The 22,242-nt window shown below is 51.3% G+C and overlaps 1 protein-coding gene and 1 long non-coding RNA gene across 4 annotated transcripts; both read left to right on the forward strand.

Moving 5' to 3' along the window:
* Positions 1-998: 998 nt before the first annotated feature.
* LOC135964815 (uncharacterized) lies at positions 999-7,154 on the forward strand. Its single transcript, XR_010577477.2, has 2 exons — positions 999-1,366; positions 4,260-7,154. It is a non-coding gene; the product is annotated as an uncharacterized lncRNA (long non-coding RNA).
* Positions 7,155-13,835: 6,681 nt separating this feature from the next.
* Positions 13,836-21,876, forward strand: TRIB1 (tribbles pseudokinase 1). Of its 3 annotated transcripts, none has more exons than XR_012416639.1 (3): positions 13,836-14,758; positions 16,788-17,239; positions 19,473-21,876. XR_012416639.1 is itself a non-coding variant. In XM_015455168.4 (3 exons), exons 2-3 carry the CDS (start codon positions 16,926-16,928, stop codon positions 19,936-19,938), a joined length of 621 nt encoding a protein of 206 aa, XP_015310654.1. In that variant the 5' UTR covers positions 13,836-16,643; positions 16,788-16,925; the 3' UTR covers positions 19,939-21,876. The 3 variants fall into 3 exon arrangements, 2 of the variants coding, with proteins under 2 accessions (XP_015310654.1, XP_005564114.2); XM_015455168.4 differs by having other exon boundaries at positions 13,836-16,643; positions 16,788-17,080; XM_005564057.4 differs by having other exon boundaries at positions 16,788-17,080.
* The last annotated feature ends 366 nt before the right edge of the window (positions 21,877-22,242 follow it).

Here is a 22,242-nt window from a genome sequence, read left to right on the forward strand (position 1 = left end):
ACAGTAGAAGTTCAATAAATGTGGGCCAAAGGACAAATGACTCTGACCTAAGGACAAGGATCCCTTCCAGAGCCCAGTCCAGGTTTGTCCCAATACACAAAAGGTCTTATACAAACAAGTTTTGATAACTTGAATTGTGTTGCATGTGAGCTAGGTAAGCCCTCCCTCCAACCCACAGGTGAGGCCGTATGTAATCTCACTTAAGCAGGGCTTAGGCAGAGGCACTTGCGCTGCAGTTTCCTAAGATGTGGAGCACAGAGAAAGCAAGCCTGGGAAGGAAGTGGAGAGAGGGGAGAGGGAAATACAATGTCTTGCTATGGGCCAACCTGGGGTTTGCTTGAATCCTGACTCCCAGTCTTTTATTTTTATTTATTTATTTATTTTTTGAAAGAGGGTCTTGCTGTTGCCCAGGCTGGAGTACAGTAGCATGATCATGGCTCACTGCATCCTCGACTTCCCAGGCTCAAGTGATCCTCCCACCCTAGCCTCCTGAGTAGCTGGGACTACAGGCATGTGCCATCATGCCCTGCTAATTTTTAAATTTTTTGTAGCAATGGGGGAGGGAGGGGGTCTTACCATGTTGCTCAGGTTGGTCTTGAACTCCTGGACTCGAGGGATCCTCCCACCTCAGCCTCCCAAACTGCTGGGATTACAGGTATGAGCCACTGCGTCCGGCCCACTGGCTCACAGTCTTTTTAGCTGTGTGGCCTTGGGAAAGTGACTTAGCCTCTCTGAACCTCCCTTTCCTCAGTTGGAAAATGGAGATAATAGTAACCACTTGCAGGGCTGTTTCGAGGATGGATGAAATAATGTATACAAAGTATAGCAAGTGACACTGAGTCAGTGCTCAGCATCGGTGGGTTCCTTTCCTCACAAAGACAAATAATCTGTGACCACACATCCTCCCAACGAAGGGGGCTGCCTGAACCCACAGGCTGTGTGGACAACTCCGCCTCTGCAATCTTTCACAGAAAGCCAGATTTTTGGCTACCAGGTTTGCATAAAGTGAGGTATAGCATCTGTGAACAGAGTCTGTGGCTTCTGAGCTCGCAGTGGCCATTACTCAACCCAGAGGAGAAAAGACTTCTGTGCCTCAGACGCTTGGTGATCTGGCATGATGTGGCCCCGGCCCACTCCATCTTTCAGTTCACGGTCTGCAGCCCTCCTTGTGAATATTGCAGAAGAGCCACCAGCCGAGAGTATTTTTAAGTGGAAACCCCAGAAACCACACAGTCCTGTGCTTGGGGCTAGCTTTGTTCAAGAATGAAAGGAGACAGTCTTGGCGGGCTGAGTGAGGGAAAATGGTCTGTTTGAAGGGGCAAGATGAATTACTTCAAAACAGCCTGCAGACTTGGATCTGATCATGGTAAGGTGGGGGCTTTTTTTTTTTTTTTTAATGAGAAAAAGGGAAAAGCAACTTGTGGATATATGTGTGTATATGTATATGTTTTTTGTTTGTTTGTTTTTTGTTTTATTTATTTATTTATTTATTTATTTATTTTTGAGACAGAGTCTCACTCTGTTACCAGGACTGGAGTGCAGTGGCCTGATCTCGGCTCACTGCAACCTCCGCCTCCCCGGTTCAAGCAATTCTCCTGCCTCAGCCTCCTGAGTAGCTGGGATTACAGGCACCCGCCACTATGCCCAGTTAATTTTTTGTATTTTTAGTTGAGACGGGGTTTTACCATGTTGACCAGGCTGGTCTCAAACTCCTGACGTCATGATTCACCCGCCTCGGCCTCCCAAAGTGTTGGGATTACAGGCGTGAGTCACTGCAACCAGCCGCTGTTTTTTTTTTGAGATGGAGTCTCACTCTGACTTCAGGCTGAAGTGCAGTAGTGCGATGATCTCGGCTCACTGCAACCTCCGCCTCCCAGGTTCAAGTGATTCTCCTGCCTCAGCCTCCCGAGTAGCTGGGACTACAGGTGTGCACCACCATGTCCAGATAATTTTTGTATTTTTAGTAGAGATGGGATTTCACCATGTTGGGCAGGAGGGTCTCGATCTCTTGGCCTTGTGATTCGCCCACCTCGGCCTCCCAAAGTGCTGGGATTACAGGCGTGAGCCACCGCGCCCGGCAATGCATATATTTTTGATGAGTGCTTTATGTGCCGAGATGACTCACTGGTGCAGCAGAGCTTATAAGGTCTGAGCACAGGGACCTTCCTGAGTCTTGAGAGATGCTCACTGGGATTGCAGGGCAATTGTGTGAGTGTTTAGAAAATGACTTTTTTCCTTTCAGCTCATCTCACACTGATTCATGAAGGACAGAAGAGGGCATCTCTGGTCGGCAGGGCCCCCTTGCATACGGTTGTACAGGGCTGAAATCCAGCCTGCTGTCCACTGGCCAAGCCCTCTGCCCTGCTGTGGGGGCTACCCGTGCCCTGCTGCGGGGGCTACCCGTGCCCTGCTGCAACCCATCCGGAGGGTGGGGTGCCCTTTTCTAGCTAGCATTGAAAGGTGTCCTATGGGCTGAAGAGGCTCTGCCTGTCAGACTTCCTGACTCATCTGGAACAGTTCCAGAATGTTGTTCTGGTTGTCTATTGCTGTGTAACAAACTACTCCTAAACTTGGGGCATAAAGCCGTTCTGTGGGTCAGGCCGCACAGGACAAGGGCTGGGGTGAGGATGGCACTTGTCTGCTCTGTGATATCTGAAGCTGGAGCATTCATTCCTAGGGTGGTTTCCTCACCCCCCTGTGTGGCACCTGGGCTGGGACAGCTGTGGGACAGGCTCAGCTGAGTCTGTCATTTGGAGAGGCTCCCCGTGGCCTCTCCAGCATCACGTTCTCAGGGTAGAGGGGATTCTTAACCGGCTGCTCAGGGTTGCAACTGCCAGTGTCCCGTGGAACCAGGCAGAGGCCGCGTGGGCTTTTGTGACCCAACCTGGAAAGTCTCAGAGTGTCACCTTCATTGCGACATTGGTCAAGGCAGTCATAAGCCCACCCAGATTCAAGAGACTCCCGACTTTTGATGGGAAAAGTGGCAAAGAATTTGCAACTGTATTTTTAAAACTATCACAGTGGGGCTGGGCATGGTGGCTCATGCCTGTAATCCCAGCACTTTGGGAGGCTGAGGCAAGAGGATCACCTGAGGTCAGGAGTTCAAGACCAGCCTGGCCAACCTGGTGAAACCTCGTTTCTACTAAAAATACAAAATATTAGCCAGGCATGGTGGGATGTGCCTGTAGTCCTAGTTACTTGGGAAGCTGAAAGGGAAGGACTGTTTGAACCTGGGACACGGAGGTTGCAGTGAGCTGAGATTGTGCCACTGTACTCCAGCCTGGGCAACAGAGCAAGACCCTGTCTCAAAATATATAAATAAATAAATAATGAAAAAATAAAACGATCACAGGGGTCTTCTGGGTGGGGCAGATAGGACAAAGGAGGTATCCCTTATACCTCAAACACCCTGCTCCCCTTTTGTCCTCTCCCTAGGTTGGGGGACGTCTGTTTCCAGGCTCTGGACCTCTTTTCTGCTATCTGGAGGGTCTCTTGGGAAGGGAAGGTCTCAGGGGAGCATTTCTTTTTTCTCTTTTTTTTTTTTTGAGACAGAGTCTCACTCTGTTGCCCAGGCTGGAGTACAGTGGCACAATCTTGGCTCACTGCAACCTCCAACTCCTGGGTTCAAGCAATTCTCCTGTCTCAGCCTCCTGAGTAGCTGGAATTACAGACATGTGCCACCACGTCTGGCTAATTTTTTGTATTTTTAGTAGAGATGGGGTTTCACCATGTTGGTCAAGCTGGTCTCAAACTCCTGACGTCAGGTGATCCACCTGCCTCAGCCTCCCAAAGTGCTGGGATTACAGGCGTTGAGCCGCCATGCCCGGCCTCAGGGGAGCATTTCTGGGGAGCAAACTCAAAGGTCTCCAGGGTCCAGGCTGCTAACCTAAATGTGATGTGGTGTGGTGGATGTTAGACAGTAAGGAGTGGTGGGGACTGTGGTGAACTAGACAGCGTACGCCTCACTCCCCAAAGAATTGCCAGCACTGAGATGGGCTAGCAAACATGGCCTAAGACTGGATTTGGCCTGTGGGTTCCTGGCTCATGATTCCTGACATTAAATAAAAGAATGAGTGTCAGAGATGAATGGGACCTCAGAGATCACCGAAACCACCAAAGTCAGTGGTTTTCATGTTTTTACTCAGGAGCAGTGGAAGCCTGTTCTCCAACAAGATCTTACAGAACATAATCTAGAACATTCGGTGAAAGCTGGAATGGGTAGCTCAGAGTCTCACGTTAGCTTCCTGCTCTCTTCCCAGATGCCACCATAATAACCTTAGGGTTGCAGGGAACTCAGCGTGAATATCACCAGTTCAACATGTTCGTTCAAAAAAGGAGAAAAACAGCCAGGAGCAGTGGTTCACACCTGTAATCTCAGCACTTTGGGAGGCTGAGGCAGGAGGATCTCCTGAGGTCAGCAGTTCGAGACCAGCCTGGCCAACATGGTGAAACCCTGTCTCTATTAAAAATACAAAAATTAGCTGTGTGTGGTGTCACGCGCCTGTAATCCCAGCTACTTGGGAGGCTGAGGCACGAGAATCGCTTGAGCCAGGGAGGCAGAGGTTGCAATGAGCCGAGATCACACCACTGTACTCCAGCCTAGGCAACGGAGAGAGACTCCGTCTCAAAAAAAAAAAAAAAAAAAAAAAAGGAGAAATGTATGATTCTTCAAGAAGAGAAGTGACCTGCTGTGAGTTAATGGCACAGCCAGCCCCAAACCCGGGTCTATTTAGACATGAAGATCTGTGCCCTTCCCACTGGCAATAGAACGAATGTGCATGAAGCTTTGCAGCTGACCGTGTTTCCCACCAGTGTTAGCCGCTCCTGCTGCCTGCTGCTTCTGTCTTCCAACCCCTTCCCAGACTATAGGGGATCTCGGTCGGGACAAGCAGGGCTTGCCAGGTAGTGGCTAAGGGCTAAGCCAAAAGGAGTGAAGAGGTGGAGAATGGTGAAGAGGTTGCTGGAAGACAAATTAAGGCAAAAATGAGTCAAGCGCCAACAGATAGGAAGAATTCTCAGATGAAAGTTGCAGGGGGGCTGGGCACCGTGGCTCATGCCTGTAATCTCAGCACTTTGGGAGGCCGAGGTGGGCGGATCACCTGAGGTCAGGAGTTCAAGACCAGCCTGGCCAACATGGTAAAACCCCTTCTGTACTAAAAATACAAAAAATTAGCTGGGCGTGGTGGTGAGCACCTGTACTCTCAGCTACTAGGGAGGCTGAGGCAGGAGAATCGCTTGAACCCAGGAGGCGGAGGTTGCAGTGAGCCGAGATTGCGCCACTGCACTCCAGCCTGGGCAATAAGAGTGAAACTCTGTCTCCAAAAAAAAGAAAGAAAGAAAAAGAAAGTTGCAGCAAAATAACTGAGAAAGACGTGAAGGGTGTGTTAGCATTTGCCAACGCAGGCATGGTGCGGTGTTTGCCCCTGCATCCAGGAAACCCCCAGCTCTGACCTTGAGAAGCTTCCAGTCTGGCCACCTCTACAATGCCTGCAAACACTGGACCAGCCATGCATGGACACAAGTGACAGATTGTCCATGGCCCTCCAAGGCCAGCTCTTCTGGGAAGTCTCTGATCCTTCCTTCTTCTCCCTGCCAAGTGATTCTCTTCCTTCTCAGCACTAGACCGTAGGCAGCTATTTGTCTATGTTTCTGTTAATGTGCCTTTCTCACTACGGCTCGTTCCTTGGAGGGCAGAGATTGTACTGATTACAGATCTGATCAAGAAGAACATTTTACAAGGGTCAGGAGTGGTGGCTCACGCCTTTAATCCCAGCACTTTGGGAGGCTGAGGTGGGTGGATTGCTTGAGTCCAGGAGTTCAAGACCAGCCAGGACAACATGGCAAAAACCTGTCTCTATGAAAAATACAAAAATTAGCCGGGCATGGTGGCGCACGCCTGTAATCCCAGCTACTTGGGAGGCTGAGGCAGGAGAATCGCTTGAACCCGGGAGGCAGAGGTTGCAGGGAGCTGATATCTCATCACTGCACTCCAGCCTAGGTGACAGAGTGAGACCCTGCCACAAAAAACAAAAACAAACAAAAAAAAACCATTTTACAAGTAAGAGACCGCAACGTGCATGTGAGGAGGGAGGAGAGAGGGCTCTGGCAAAGTGCTCCGGAATCCCTCCTGGCAAACCAGCACTTCCCTTAGACCCGGGCAATCCAGGCCCTCCCTGGTCCTCCAGGAGTATCCTTTCCACTGAGCAAGGGCCAGGGCCTACACAGAGCCTGTGCCTGCCCTTCCAGACCCATTCCAGGTACCCAGGACCCTGGGATTCCCTGCCCCAAAGGTTTGGAACCTGCCTTTGGGACTCAGGAGTCTTTTTCCTAGATCCCATTTTCCCAAGATGACCTGTTGACTCTGCTGTGTGGACCTCTAGGCCTACGGGTGGTCAAGGAAGGGCCAAGCTGTGTGTGTGGGGTGTGTGTGTGGATCGGGTTTGGATGTGTCAGCTGGGATCTCCAGGGCAGGCCCTGGAGGCCCTACGTGGTGAAGACTGAAGGAGGGAAGAGAAACTCAGGAGAGAAGAAAAGGGAAAACAGGTCACAGATTAGAAGTCTCTGTTTATACTCTTGTCCAGGCCTCCACAGACATTAGTCCTGTGCAAATCTAAGGCTTCCTGTGCTTTTAAAGAAAGAGAAATGTTTGGATAGAATTTCTCTTCATTAGGAGATTGAAGCAGTTTATAAAGCAGAAAAGGCATGGCTAGGATTCAACCCTAAGAACGTTCAATTCAACTTTGCCACCTTCTGGCTGTGTGATCTTAGACAAATTAATCAGCTTCTCTGAGCCTGTTTGTGCATCTGTACAAATGGTGGTAAAAAAAGAAAAAAAAAATTTTTTTTTTTTTTTTTGAGATGGAGTCTCGTTCTGTCACCCAGGCTGGAGTGCAGCAGCATGATTTTGGCTCATTGCATCGTCCACCTCCCAGGTTCAAGCAAGTCTCCTGCCTCAGCCTCCTGAGCAGCTGGGACTACAGGTGCCCGCCAGCATGCTTGGCTACTTTTCGTGTTTTTAATAGAGATGGGGTTTCGCCATGTGGCCAGGCTGGTCTCGAACTCCTGACCTCAAGTGATCTGCCCACCTCAGCCTCCCAAAGTGCTAGGATTACAGCTGAGAGCCACTGCGCCCAGCTTTTTTTTTTTTTTTTTTTTTTTTTTTTTAAAAAAAAGGTCTTGCTACTTTTCCCAGGCTGGATTTGAACTCCTAGTCTGAAGTGATCCTCTTGCCTCAGCCTCCTGAGTAGCTGGGACTACACGTGCGTGCCACTGCATCCAGTTCAATAACTATTTTCCATGATTGTTTAAACAGTAAATTAAACAACAGGAAAGTGTCTAGAATGTGGCAGGAACACAATACATGTTTCTGTCTTTCCTAGCTTTTGATACATTGTCTTCCCTAAGTATGTTCCTGTTTTTTTGAGACAGAGTCTCTGTCACCCAGGCTGGGGTGCATTGGTACAATCTTGGCTCACTGTAATCTCTGCCTCCTGGGTTCAAATGATTCTCATGCCTCAGCCTCCCAAGTAGCTGGGACAACAGGCGTGCGTCACCATGCCCAGCTAATGTTTTTGTATTTTTAGTAGAGAAGGGGTTTCACCATGTTGTCCAGGCTGGTCTTGAACTCCTGTCCTCAAGTGATCTGCCTGCCTCAGCCTCCCAAATTGCTGGGATTATAGGAGTGGGCCACCACGACTGGCCCCCAAACTTTTTAATTCATTTTTTTTTTTTTAGAATGTAAGGTCAGGGAGCATAATGCACTGTGTGTGACTACAAAGCCTCATGTGCCGTGAGACAGGGAGATGGAAACTGGGGGCCCTGGCCTCTGAGGATTTCCATTTTAGAATGGGTAGAACACTCAGAGCCTTCCTAATGTTGCTGTCATGCATCTACCTTGGCATGAATGAAAATGAATCAAGCCAGAGGTCATTAGTAGCCTAACCTTGTCCAAAAAAATCAATACAGGTTTCCCCATGTTACGTAATATGTGAGCTCCTGAAAAGTCAGAGTTAAGTCAATTTTCTTGCAGTTGGACATGTACTGAGCATCCAGCATCAGCTGAGCATCATGCCGAGGCTACACAGGACACACACGCATGCACGATCAGTGGTGAGTCTGGCTTTCAGGCCTCATCAAAAGTGAACCACAGGAGCTTGTGAAGGGCATCACCTGGTAGAGACCCTTTAATATGGAAAGAATGACTTCCTAATTACCATCCTATTTATTTCGATATTTGTATTTGTTGATTTGGAGTTTCATAGTACAGGCCTTTTTTTTTTTTCTTCAATTCTGGCATATAGCAAGTCTTTAATGAATAGTTGTTGATGAAATGAATACTGTTCAAAATCAAGGCACGCCCATACCTGATAATCTCCCACATTAGCGTCTGGCTGGATGATCCGAAAGTACTTTCCACGTATTTATACTTCCTCGTTTCCATTAAGAACTGTGTAGGGGAGGAGGCCAGGCTCAGTGGCTCACACCTGTAATCCCAGCACTTTAGGAGGCTGAGGTGGGAGGATTGCTTGAGCCCAGGAGTTTGAGATCAACCTGAGCAACATGATGAAACCCCATCTCCACAACAAAACAAAACTAAACTAAACTGTGTAGGAGAGGAAAACCAGGCCTTTATTATGCCCATTTCACAGGCGAGACAACCGAGGCTCATAAAGAGCCACTGGCTTCCTCAAGTGAGTATCTGAAAAGTCTGAGGGAAGTTCAGTCCACATTTTACCAGTAGGGAAGCCCTCCGCAAAGAAATCAAGACAATTGTAGCTGCCTTGTGCCTCTGCCTGCCTGATCTCAGACCTTGCCAAAGGTCCATGTCCATCTTCCCCAGCATGCAGGCTGGGAGCCCCACAAGCTTACGTCCCTGCTTTCCCCAACACCCCACCTCCCATTACCTCTCCAGGGCCAGACGTCTAACTCCAAAATCCGTGCCCTGCTCTTCAGCCCCTGTCTGTCTGAAGGCCAGTTTTCCCTCTCCATCTGTTATCTCAGGCTCTCCTTGTGGGTGACCCTATGCCCTGGAGTGCATTTATTTGGTTGACACTTACTAAGCCCCTCTTTTTTTTTTTTGAGATGGAGTCTCGCTCAGTCTCCCAGGCTGGAGTGCAGTGGCACGATCTCGGCTCCTTGCAACCTGGGTTTCCTGGGTTCAAGTGATTCTCGTGCCTCAGCCTCCAGAGTAGCTGGGACTACAGGTGCCCACCACCATGTTTATCTAATTTTTGTATTTTTAGTAGAGAAGGGGTTTCACCATGTTGGCCAGGCTGGTCTCGAACTCCCAACCTCAAGTGATCCACCTGCCTGGCCTTTCCAGAGTGCTGGGATTATACGCGTGAGCCACTGTGCTTGGCCTAAGTCCCTCTTTTATAATGGACATTGGACTGGGGGCTGGATGAACACAAATGAACAAGACACAACCCCTGCCCTCTGGGAACAGAGTTTCGTGGAAAGGGTGGCGAGAGATAGATGGACAGAGGACTCGACAGCATTCGGTAGGACACTGAGATCTGACTGCAGGCGCTGGGGAAGTCCGAATGGTGTTTTGAAGGATGAGTAAGAGTTCCTTTCCTTGGAAAAGGAAGAGAGGGAATTCCAGTGGGAGGGAACAGTGCAGGCTGAAGTGCAGAGGTGTGACTTGGCAGATAGATGAGTTTGGGGCCCTGCCAGGAGCTGGCATGGGTAGGACAGAGGGGAGGAGGCGAGAAAGGTGAAGCTTGGAAGGAAAGTGGGGCCTGGAAGACGGCCTACTTTTCCATACTGCTGTGTTCGGATTTCATCTGGGGGTGGGGTCCCTGCAAGGGTTAGGTCAGTGCCTTGTATGATCACATTCAGATTTTAAGAAAGTGACTCGACAGCTGTGTGGGGGATGGATCAAGGGGATACGGGACATACTGTGTTTTGTGCATCACTGTGTCTCCAGCGTTTAGTGGGTGCTGGCACCAAGTAGGGGCTCAGTGTTTGTTGAAGGGATGAATGAGTGACTCCATTGAGAACTTCCTGCAGGAATCCAGGGGAAGGTTGTGAACTAGGATTATGGGAGTGGAGAGAGGGCCGAACATGGGGAAGGGAGAGGGTTTCTATTAGACAGGGTCTGGACAGGAATACGGAACTTAGGCAAGGAAGTTCAGTGGAAAGAATTTATGTGGAAAACTAGTTACAAAGGTATAGAAAGGGCAGAAACAAAACAGAACAAAACATGGTGCAGGGGGTCACCCAGAGATTAGCAACATCTGGAAGCCGCTGCCACCCTACAGCTGGAGGGACAAAGGCGGTTTCACCTGCTCCCAGAAGCCAGAGTCCCTGGAGTGAGCTCGGACCATGAAGAGGGGGTGCCATGGGTTGAGCACCCCAGGAAACCAACTCTGAGATGCAGGCCAGCCTGCAAGAGGTTTATTAGGGGATTCTGTGGGAAGAGGGGGAGGAAGGAACAGGATTGGGCAGAGGAAAAAGCTGGGCTGTGATGCAATTTTAGGAAGGCCTCAATTGACCCAATCTGGGAGCTCTGAAGCTGGGATGCCTTGGAGAGGTGGCCCAAGTTGGGACAAGGGGACGTTTATTCTTCCATGATCAGTGGTCACTGGATGTGGACCCTTGGGAAGGGAGTGTGACCTCCGGCAAAGCGGCTCTTCTCAGTCAAGGGAATTTCCAAAACAGCTCCTGATAGGCACTCCCAGCAGCCAGGGAAATAGATCCTCCAGTTGGGCAGCGAGATCTGGGCAGCACATCGCAGCAGCCTTGCAGAGGGGCTGCCTCCTCTGTCACCCCAGGGGAGGTGTGGCCACCTGCCGGAAGCAAAGAGTAGCCTGGGCCTTCTCTTCTTCCGCCTGCCTTCCAATCTCCCTCCCCGGCCTCCCACTGGGCAAACTGGGCTGGAAGCCAATGGGCAAGAGAGCCTGGGAAGTAGAGCTCACGAGGGCCAGCCCCAGGGAGCTGAACAGTGTGGGGCAGGGTGCAGCACTGAGAGCTCACAGGTCTAGGGTGGGCTGTGGGAGAGAGGAAAAAGGCAGATTCAAAGGGGACCCTGCAATGAGTGCCTGTGATCCTGGCCCCTGGGTGGGTGGAGCTGGGTAGATGGTGGCATGCCCTTCTCTCAGAAGAGGCAGAGAAGGAGGCACACACCTGGGAGGTAGATGCTCAGGGGCCATGCTGAGTTTGCCATTCAAGTGCTGGCAGCTCAGTGGATCTTAAATTCTGGAATAGAATAATCTTCAAAGACAAAAAAACGTAGGTGGGGCCGGGCATGGTGGCTCCAGCCTGTAATCCCAGCACTTTGGGAGGCTGAGGTGGGTGGATCACATAAAGTCAGGAGTTTGAGGCCAGCCTGGCCAACATGGTGAAACCTCATCTCTACTACAAATAAAAAATTACCCAGGCATGGTGGCGGGCGCCTGTAATCCCAGCTACTAGGGAAGCTGAGGCAGGAGAATCACTTGAACCTGGGAGGCAGAGGTTGCAGTGGGCTGAGATTGGGCCACTGCACTCCAGCCTAGGTGACGGAGGGAGACTCTGTCTCAAAACAAACCAACCAACCCTTCAGTGGGCTCTCCTCTGGGCACAGGGCCAAGTGCTACATGGCCTTCAAGCCCTTCCCAACACTGTCCCAGGCAACCTCTGCAGGCTCAGCACCCACCACCATTGTAGTTCCTGTGGCCTGCCAGCCCTGCCCTTCCGCACACCCCTTGCCTGGCCTGGCCTCCCACCATTCATACTCAGCCTTGAGCAACTCCCTCACAATCCCTGCACATCTCCCAGGTCAAAGGCCTTCTAGAGTCCTCCCCAACTCCTGTGTTCCCCTACAAATTGAGTCGCCCTAAGTGCTTAGGAGCTTGACTGCACCACCCCTTATGAGCTACTTAACCGTAGCAAGTAACTTCATTTTTTGTTCTTTCTTTTTTAAAATTTTTATTTTTTGAGACTAAGTCTCACTTTGTCCCCAAGGCTGGAGTGCAGTGGTGTGATCTCGGCTCACTGCAACCTCTGTCTCCCAGGGTCAAGTGATTCTCCCACCTCAGCCTTCCCAGCAGTTGGGATTACAGGGGCGTGTCACCACACCCAGCTAATTTTTGTACTTGTAGCAGAAACGCCTTTTCACCATGTTGGCCAGATTGGTCTTGAACTCCTGACCTCAGGTGATCCGCCCACCTCAGCCTCCCAAAATGCTGCGATTACAGGCGTGAGCTATTGTGCCTGGCAGCTTCATCCTTCTAAGGCTTCAGTTTCTTCCCTGTGAAACGGGGCAAAAAATAACCCCACAGTGTGGTTGGAAAACTGAAGTAATACATGTAAAGTGCTAAGAACAGTGTCTGACACATTGTAGGCCTCGATTCATGTTAGCTATTATTATTATTTTAATTTTCATCTTCTAATTCCCAGTGTTTAGCTCTTGGTAGATGCTTAATTAGTATTTGTTGAGTGAATGGAGAATTAATAAGGAAAATGATTTATTCTTGGGGCTCGACCTGGTTTTAGAAAATTATTTAGTAGAAGTGCAAGGACGGGCTCTCTGATAATAGTTATATTGTTGGGTGCCCAGGGACTCCAACCTGAACTGGTTCATTCAAGAAAGAAAAATGACAGATTCCAAGTTGTTTCACGCACAACTTTCACGCTCACCCAAATCACGCGGGCTGCCCGGGTGCAGGAGGTATCTCTGGCAGTGGCCAGAATGACTTCCACCGGCCTACCCACCTACCCGGGTTGGCACTCAGGCCCTAGACCCTGCGGGGCGTGTGGAGGCTGGGGAGGGAGCAGGAATCTGGCGGCAGCCACGTGGGCCCCTTCCGCCCGCTCCCCACATCCTTTGTTTCCCACCGGCCCTGGCTCAGGAAGCTCTTTCTGCGAGTCACTGCGAAGGGGCGGCCCGGGAGCCTGGAGAAGCTATTTCCGTGCAATCCGGGCGGGCGGCAGGCGCGGGGGGGTTGGGGGGGCGTGGAGGTGGAGGCAGCGCAGAAGGCCCAGTGTTTGCTTTTCTTTCATCCAACAGAAGGTTCTATTTGTGGAAGCGAACAGACGCTGGGGATTAGAGCTGGGAGGGGGCAGGAAAAGAGAGAGAAAAAAAAAGCCACATCCACTACCACGCACAGGTCTTCCCCGGAACTACCGCGTGGGGGTGAATGACTGATTCTGGAATTCATCACCTCCCCATCCCCCTCCTTCCTCCGGCTGCAGCCGGGGCTCGGCGGCGCCCACGGCTCCAACTGGAGCTCCCCAGGCGCTGGGCGGTGGGGGTATCCCCGGGGCGAAAGGCGTCGCCGCGGGGCTGCAGCGGGCGGCGGGTGCACAGAACCGTGGTGCGCGCTCCCGCCTCACGCCCGCAGCCCATTGTGCTTGCTGTGAATGAGGCGCGCGCACCAATCAGCGGTCGCTTCGCTCCCCGCGGCCCCGCCCCTCCCGCCCACTTCCCCGGACCCTTACGTCACGGGAACTTTTCCTCCGCCCCCTCCTTCGGCTTCTCGGCCGAGCTGGGGGCCTGCCGGAGGGCGCGCGCCACCTCCTGCCCAGCCCAGCCCGGGGGGCGTGTGCGCGCGCCCAGGCCGGCCCGGGACGCACCACCTGTGCCCGACAGCGCGCTGCCCCGAGCATCCCCAGCCCTCGGGCCACCCCCATTCCCCCCACCTCCTGTTCTCCCTCCCCTCCCCCAAGTCTCCTCCCTCCGCTCCTGAGACTGCTCGCCGGGCGGCGAGGCCGGAGTCGTCGCAGCCACCTCATTGCACAACCCGGCTTCCCAACTGTTTACACAGCCCGGCCTGTGAGTGTGTGTGTATACAGCGTGAGTCACCGGGAGGCGGAGGAGGTGGAGGAAAAGGAGAAGGAGGAGTGCACTGGCCGGGATCGGTGCGGCGCTCACACTCACTCACAGTCACTCTCTCTGAGCGCGTCTCGCTCGCTCTCCTACACGCCCGGAGCCCAGGAGCGCGCAGGATCCCGAGCGCCGCGAAAAAGTTCCCCCGGCTTTAGCTCGAGACTCATCGCTTTGGGAAGTGCATTTGCTTCGTGGCTCCGCCGAGCCTACTGAATCCTGTCCTCGCGGCTCGGGAAGCCGGGATCGCTGGCCGCTGCCGCCGCCGCCTCTGCCTCCCGGACTGTCGGCAGCCTAGGCAACAATAGTGGCGGCCGCCCCCAGCGAGGCTCCGGGAGCCCTTGCCTGCGGGGATCCGGGGACCCAAGCCGGCCTCCGCTCCCCGGACGCACAGCCAGCGTGGTCCCCGCGTGCAACGCGAGCGCCGGGGAGCGGCTCCTGCTTTGCCCCTAGTGGGGGCCGAGCCAAGAGCAGTCTGCAAACTCCATCCCGCCGGCTGGAAGAAGTCGCGGAGCCGGCGCCAAGCCCGCAGCGTCTTCCCGCGCGGATCCCGGGACTTAAAAAGCCGGGGCCGCCCCGGCCCAGGACGGGATGCGGGTCGGTCCCGTTCGCTCTGCCATGAGCGGCGCCTCGCAACCCCGCGGCCCGGCCCTGCTGTTCCCAGCCGCCCGAGGCGTCCCGGCCAAACGCCTGCTGGACGCCGACGACGCGGCGGCCGTGGCGGCCAAGTGCCCGCGCCTCTCCGAGTGCTCCAGCCCCCCGGACTACCTCAGCCCCCCCGGCTCGCCCTGCAGCCCGCAGCCCCCACCTGCCGCTCCGGGGACCGGCGGCGGCTCCGGGAGCGCGCCGGGGCCCAGCCGCATCGCCGACTACCTGCTGCTGCCCCTAGCCGAGCGCGAGCATGTGTCCCGGGCGCTGTGCATCCACACTGGCCGCGAGCTGCGCTGCAAGGTAGGCGCTCCCGGGCCAGGACCCGGCTGGGGTCGGGGGCGCAGGACGGGGTAGTAGGCAAAGGTGCTTGGGGTGCGGCCAACGCTTGGGCTGGGCACAGGGCAGATCAGTAGATGGGGTCAGATAAGACGCCATCTGACCAGGTTCACCTTTTTGTGGATTGAGGGGTTTCCCATGGAGTGGTATAATGGGGGCGCCTAGAGGAAGTGTAGTGTTCAGTGGCCTTCTCTTTCTGTTCCTTTCCTTAGCGCCCAGTGTAGCGCGTGGCGTTCCATATAAGTTGTGGAATTGAAATGGATTCCAGGGCCATGCCATTCCCCTTCTCTCATTCTCCTCGCTCTCCACCCCCCGCCCCCCCCCACCCCATGTCCTGGAAGGACGCCCTGCAGTGGGTGCCTCCTAGGAGATTGAAGCAGCTGGCATCTCTCTTGCCGGGTTTGCACGGCACCCGGGCTCAGTTGTAGGTGGTAAGAGCGCTGGAAGACTGTGTCCGGCTCCTGCCTTGGGGATTCCGAATTGAATTCGCGCTGGGACTAGAACACGTCCTCCCAAGGGAGCAGTCCCAGAGTCTTCCACCCGAGGCGGAGGAATCTGCTCGGAGTAGAAATGTTGAAAAGCCCACACCGGGCAGGAACCCTCGCTTCGATTCACTTTATTTTCCAGCCAGCGATTTTCCTTTGAACGTAGGGATCCCATCCAGGAGGAGGAGACACAGCTCCTAGAAACAGGATCCGCCGGGTCCTCCTCCTGCGCGGGTAGACGCAGAACATTCCCACAGTCTACTTTATGCGAGCATGACACCCCTGCTTGAGGCACCCCAGAGCACCCTCGGGCTGCTCCTTTTCACCCGAAAGATAGGATCAGCCCCCAGTTAAGTCGCTTCTGCGTTTTCCGCAACTCACCTGACACTCCCAACACCCCGACCCCGTCCCGGGGCTCGCTGCTGCCACCTACTGCCCAACCCGAATGAAATTTCAAACGCATGATCAAGCCCAGTTTAATAGGGGGAGATAAAACCCTTTTCTTCTCCGTGGCTGGGGCTCAGAGCTGTTCTGGGACAAGCATATGTGTGTGGTGGGATGGGGTGGGTGGGAGGAGGGGGCAGCAGGGGATTGCCAGAGCAGCCAGGCCTCTTAGAGGTGGGGTGAGTCTGGCCATTGTGCAACCCCTTCCAGTTCCTCTGAGCAGATAATAGCTGAATCCAGATGGTGACAGCCCGTGTGTCACCGTTTCCAGTTGAGTCTAGGATATGAGTAACTGGACTAAACAAAAGGCCTCTAAAGAGATCAGCCAGCTTCCTAGAAGAGAGGAGATGCTACTCATTTTTAGGGGTGGGGTCGGGTGTGGGGGGTAAACAAACAAATGAAAAACCGATTCGCAGGATCCCCTACCCCTCCTGTGAGAATTGTAACTCAAGGCGGCTTACTTACACTTGAGTCGGACTGTAGGCAGGTTGCTTAAAGCTGCATTGTCCCAGCCTCCCCCTCCAAGTCATCTGTTCCTTCTGATTATTGACAGCTCTGCATGTTCTCTGGCCCCTGCTTCCCCTTGGAGGCTGCAGAGTCACCACATTCTGTGCCCTTTCTGTGCTGAGCACTTTGGGTCTGCAGGAGACACATGCATGTCCAGGGACTGCTTTTCAGCTCCTGGACAGGCCAGGGGCTTCCTTCTATCAACCACTCACTAGTGTGGCCTGCAAACAGGAAAGGGCCACAGATGTTGGGGGGTTTGCTTAACTCTCAGGAGCTGATGGAAGATGGGAACATGTAAAGGAGACAGTTCTTTCAAATGATCTGTGTGAAAGCGGGTAACCCTTTGGGTATTTGCAAGTCTAGAGCTCCAGGTGTTACTGGTTTTAAAGGTGTCGGGGGCAGCTGGGGCCGAGGTAAGGTGGCAGAGGAAACGGAGTAGGTGAATGGAACTTACATTCTAAGCCCAAACGTTGAGAACTTCTGCTCAGCTCCCTCAGGGGTTTGGGAGGCTGCCTTTGCTTTTCTAGCCCCCTAAATGGGCCCCCTTCTCTCTGCAGGTGTTTCCCATTAAACACTACCAGGACAAAATCAGGCCTTACATCCAGCTGCCATCGCACAGCAACATTACCGGCATTGTGGAAGTGATCCTTGGGGAAACCAAGGCCTACGTCTTCTTTGAGAAGGACTTTGGGGACATGCACTCCTATGTGCGAAGCCGGAAGAGGCTGCGGGAAGAGGAAGCCGCCCGGCTCTTCAAGCAGATTGTCTCTGCCGTCGCACACTGCCACCAGTCAGCCGTCGTGCTGGGGGACCTGAAGCTTAGGAAGTTCGTCTTCTCCACGGAGGAGAGGTGAGCGGCCGCCATGGCTTCTCCTGTGGCCTTTTGGAACCAAAGTGAAGGTGCAGGTCGTGTAGTTAGGTGCTGTGTGTTGGTGCAAAACAAAGTCAAGGGCTCATATGTCCCAGATTTAGTATTTAGAGCTTCTGTTCCTGAGGAGTCACAGCTAAGGTTGGTTTATTTTACATTCTCTTGGACGGGGTCTGGGGACACTGTGACGCTTCTATGGGATGGCACGTGTTGACAGGGTGCCCTTCCTCTCCTATCCCAGGATCAGGTCCATTGTTGTCAGAAAGGTCAGTCATCTGGGGTACAAATATTAAACTGCCCTTTACAATATTGCCTTCTGAAGGAAGTGTTCAAACCTTTGCTTATGCCAAGTGTCGTTTTGTACCTGGAAGGTTTCACAGAGCTAGTGAGACTGTCATATATGCAGAATTCCACCCTCTTCTTTCACACAGCATTCCTGTCCCATCCCAGGCTGGTTTCTCTGTAACGTCACATTCTCTGGTGACTTTTTAGACATCTCGTTTGGATCCGTCTTCAGAAAATAGCCACGTTGAATAGAATGGAAGTTGGCTAGGATGGATTGCTAAATATAGATCATAGCTTACCTCATAAAGAACAAGATGAGCTTGATAAGAGAGTAATGAGGCATTAAGATTCAAAGCTGAGGTTTTAGCTAGAGAATTCAGGAAGCCGCATGAGATAGACCACACTTGAGTTTAAGAGCCAGCCACATCCTTTGTGGAAAGATTACGAGCAGTAAGGCTGTAACATTGCAGAGGTGAGAGTGAGTGAGTTTGTTGTAAGAAGTGGGCTTATCTCACCTGTGCATTTTTACCTTTGACTCCAGAACATATGAAATTGTACAGGGTTGAGCTGTCATAAAGCATGACTTTGTATCTGACCTTGCAATAATTATTGGAACACACTGATTAGCAAAGAAAAGCAAACTGTTTGCAATGAAGAAGTTTCTAATTCCTGGAACATGCTCCTTTGATATGGTGATGCATTTTCTGAAACATGCCTTACACACCTCCTTACTAGCTTTTGAAACCTGCATTGCACAGGCGAATGTCATGGGCATGGGGTTTGGCAACCCGGGGGTTAAGCAATGTCAGGCTGACGCTATTCGTGTAACCAGCACAGGTGCAGGGTTTTAGTGCTGTAGCAGCCAATCAGGGGCAGACAGTGTGGGTTGAGTCATATTTTCCGTTTACAGAACCAATGGGTATTTTACATAACGACAGGGAGGTCACGCTGAGGACATACTGAAGTTAGCACATGTATACTACACTCCAGGGAACAGGAAGGCAGGAAAAAAAAAAATACCAGACCTTTGAGAGGAAAAGGAATTGACCCATCAGCCAGTACCAAATGTTTGCGTTTAACTTCATAAGTGACTTACTGAAACAGGGCTATTTCAGAGAAGCAGGCAGAGACAGGGTGTCACCGGATATTGGAGCTTCCTTACCACATGGCTTTAGGCTTTGGGGGATCCAGACTTGGGTGGCTGGTTTTGAATAAGGAGGCACCTGCAGCTTCATAAGAGAGCCTTTGACTGAAGGTTTTTTAGACTTTAGTTGCTACCTGAACAGAGACCCCCCCTGTAGAGTGAATATGCTCACATGTTGATGTGCCATCCCACTGGGGAGTGTGTGTCCCTATGTAAGAATTTCAGAGGCCCTGCATCCCTGAAATCCATCAGCCACTTTTGTTTGCTCGTATAACCTCTCTGTCCATGCAAAGTGTTCTTTGCAATTAAACACCCCAATACATGTAATTAACATTCCTTGCAACTTTCCCACCCTAATTGTCGCAGCCTGGGCCCAGGTGGACAAAGTTTGCTCCCTGTGCATGTATCAGTGCGGACACCAGCGCTGATGACCTGTGTGTAATAGCAGTGACTTTGGGCTCCATGTTGTGTAATGCAATGTGGGTCCAGGTAGCCCTGGCAGTCATAAGAGAGAAGACGGGCTTGTAGGATGCGCAGGTCCTCCCTGAAGACGTAGGATATGCTGCTCTTCCCTGATAGCTTTTGTAGAGAATGCAGCATTTCCCTGAGACAGGCTCCCAGTTCTGCAATGGGAACTTAGTACATTGCGTAACTCCTATTAGGATCTCTCTTATAAGCTCTAGCATTATGAATACTATTTGGGGCTTTGCATCATACCCTCCACCCCAGGCGCTCTGTCGATACTTTGCAAACATTTATTGCAGTTTGTGTAGGTTTGTGAAATTACGAGTCCTCGGTAGTTGCAGGGCACTGCTTACTGGACGAAGGGGTAAATAGCATTCCTGGAGCCTTTGCTGTTAGTGCCTGTGGGCGCTGTTATTGGGAAGGCTTTGTTTTTCATAGCAGCTGGTGTGGAAATAATGGCTTGGTTCCTCTCTCTTGCAGAACCCAGCTCAGACTAGAAAGTCTAGAAGACACACACATAATCAAGGGAGAAGATGATGCGTTGTCAGACAAACATGGCTGCCCAGCCTATGTGAGCCCTGAGATCCTCAACACCACCGGGACGTACTCCGGAAAGGCTGCGGACGTTTGGAGCCTAGGGGTGATGCTTTACACGCTTCTGGTTGGACGATACCCCTTCCATGACTCAGACCCCAGTGCCCTTTTCTCCAAAATTCGACGTGGACAGTTCTGCATTCCTGAACACATTTCCCCCAAAGCCAGGTGCCTCATTCGCAGCCTCTTGAGACGGGAGCCCTCCGAGAGACTCACTGCCCCCGAGATCCTGCTGCACCCCTGGTTTGAGTCTGTCTTGGAACCTGGGTACATCGACTCAGAAATAGGAACTTCAGATCAGATCGTTCCAGAGTACCAGGAGGACAGTGACATTAGTTCCTTCTTCTGCTAATCCCCAAAACCTCAGAAACCTCATAATTCTTACACCTGGCATTTCCATTTCTAAAGATGGACAGGCCCTTTGGCGTGGTACCAACCAGACAATGACTGCATCAGGATGAAAGCTGCTGAACTCGGCATGGCGCCTCCTCTTCTCTGTTGGGATGAGTGACTTTATTGATTTGAGCAGCATAGGCTGTGATTGGCTGCCCTGCAAAGTTGTTTCCCTTAAGGAACCCTCACCAACTATCTCTGCTGGATTTGGGAGTGCCGCATCTTTTGTGGAGGGCAAAGAGTATGGACATCTTACACCCGGTGGTCAAGTGTGTAATAAACTTGAGCATTTGAATGGGAGAAAAAGCAAATCGCACAATGACATATTTTGGGCAATAACCGTATTTTTAACAGGGTGACAAATTGGGCCAATAAATCTGCCATCTTTGAACTCACCTTTGGTAGCTAGACACGTTACCACAGCTTCTCTGATGGGAAAGTTCCTTTTTTGGCTTAACACTCACCTTTTCTTCACACTCACATTTACCAATGACTCTGCTCCGTTTTTGGAGCAGACTTTTAAGTTGCTCAGGAGCCTGACGGAACCATGAACCCAGACTCTCCTCTGTTTCCTGCCAAGACCTCATCTGCACTAATGCCTTCTCCCTGACCTTGACACTTTCCCTCTTTAGCTATAAAAGCACTTACCAGCCGAACGTGGAACAGTATCACAAAAGATCCCATCTCCCAACGATTTCAGAACTCTGAACTCAGACAGAGAGACTCCAGATTTTAAAAAAATAATTTGAGTGCTTGGAAACTATTAGCTTTTTAAGTTCCTTCCAAATACGTTAGTACCTACCCTTTACTTTTCCCCCAAGACCATCTCAGGGTGGAGCATTCTGTCTAGAAGAAGAAGGATAAGGAGGCTCCCACCCACCTCTCCCAAGAGCAGACATTAAACATCTTTGTGCTTTGAAGAGAGTGAATTTTGGATAGTCTTGTGATTCTCAGACTAACTTCTAGAATTATACTTCAACCCCTCCCAGATACGGTCCGCCTCTGGCATTGTGTGTGCATCTGCGGTTTTGCATGATGGGTTGTTAATATTTCAAATGTGTGGTTTATGAATACGTCTGTATAATCGGCTTCTGGAGTGAAACAGCAAACCCCAAATCTTCAAAGTTGGAAGGAACTTTAAAAATCATCCGGTCCAATCTCTTTCCTCTTTCCACCACCTCCCAAGGCAGAAATCCTCTCTTCAGCTTCTTTTGTAGGTGGGAATCCAGCCTCTGTTAGGTATGTCCAGGGATGGAAACTTACTCCCCTACAAAAAATAGAGCTTAATGGAGAAATTGCAACTTTCATTAAAAAACAAGTTCAGATGAAATATCAGTAACTGTCTTGGACAGTGCTGAAATCAGGTGGTTAAACGGGTAAACAAAATATACTGTATTTTGATAAATGGCACAAAAACAGGCAGTCATCTTTAAGGGCTACGCCTAGGCAAACTACTAACATGCATTGTGAGAATGCCGTGTATACCTCACGTACTGTGTACTTTGTACATATATTTTACCTTTTATACCTACGTTCGGTTTTGTTTTGTTGTGTTGTGTTCTGGCTTTGAGGCTTGTTTCGTTGTCTGTGTCTGTCTGAATAACCTGCGTGTCTAAAACCACGTGAAATGTGAATGATTATTGGCAATATTACCTTGACAGAATCATGGGACTTTGAGAAGAGGGAGGACAGAGGCCTCTGTCGCACTAACGCTCTCGTGGTTGCTCGACTGTTGTATCTGTGATACATTATCCGACTAAGGACTCTGGGCTGGCAGGGGCTTCTGCCGGGAACTCTAGAAACACTAGGTTCTTCCTGTACATACGTGTATATATGTCAACAGTGAGATGGCTGTTTCTGACTCGTAGAGAAATTTTAATAAACCTGGTTTCGTAAATAGGTGTGGTGAATTTCTTTCGAGTTCAATCTGCTTTGCCTTTTGCAGTTTCATGCAGAGGTTGCAAAGGTCTCTGGCCCCGGGGCTTATAGTCTAGTTGGGGGTGGATAGCAAGGGGAAGGTGGAAAAGTAGAGATGATGAGGATCGTGGATGACCTTGGGCAGACTTGAACCGATTTGCTTTTTTCGTTTCGGTGGGCAGATTTATTCTGATGGATGAAGCCCACGGGGTGACACCAAGTTGTTGCGTACTTTGGGTTGAATTTAGACTCAGGAAACATTCTTTATTTTTCATACTCTTTCATAGCAGAATCAGAATCAAGAAACGTTTGCAGATGAGCATTCATAAATTAACCTTGAGTTGTA

This window comes from Macaca fascicularis, chromosome 8, assembly GCF_037993035.2.
Source record: "Macaca fascicularis isolate 582-1 chromosome 8, T2T-MFA8v1.1".
Taxonomy (NCBI): Eukaryota; Metazoa; Chordata; class Mammalia; order Primates; family Cercopithecidae; genus Macaca; species Macaca fascicularis.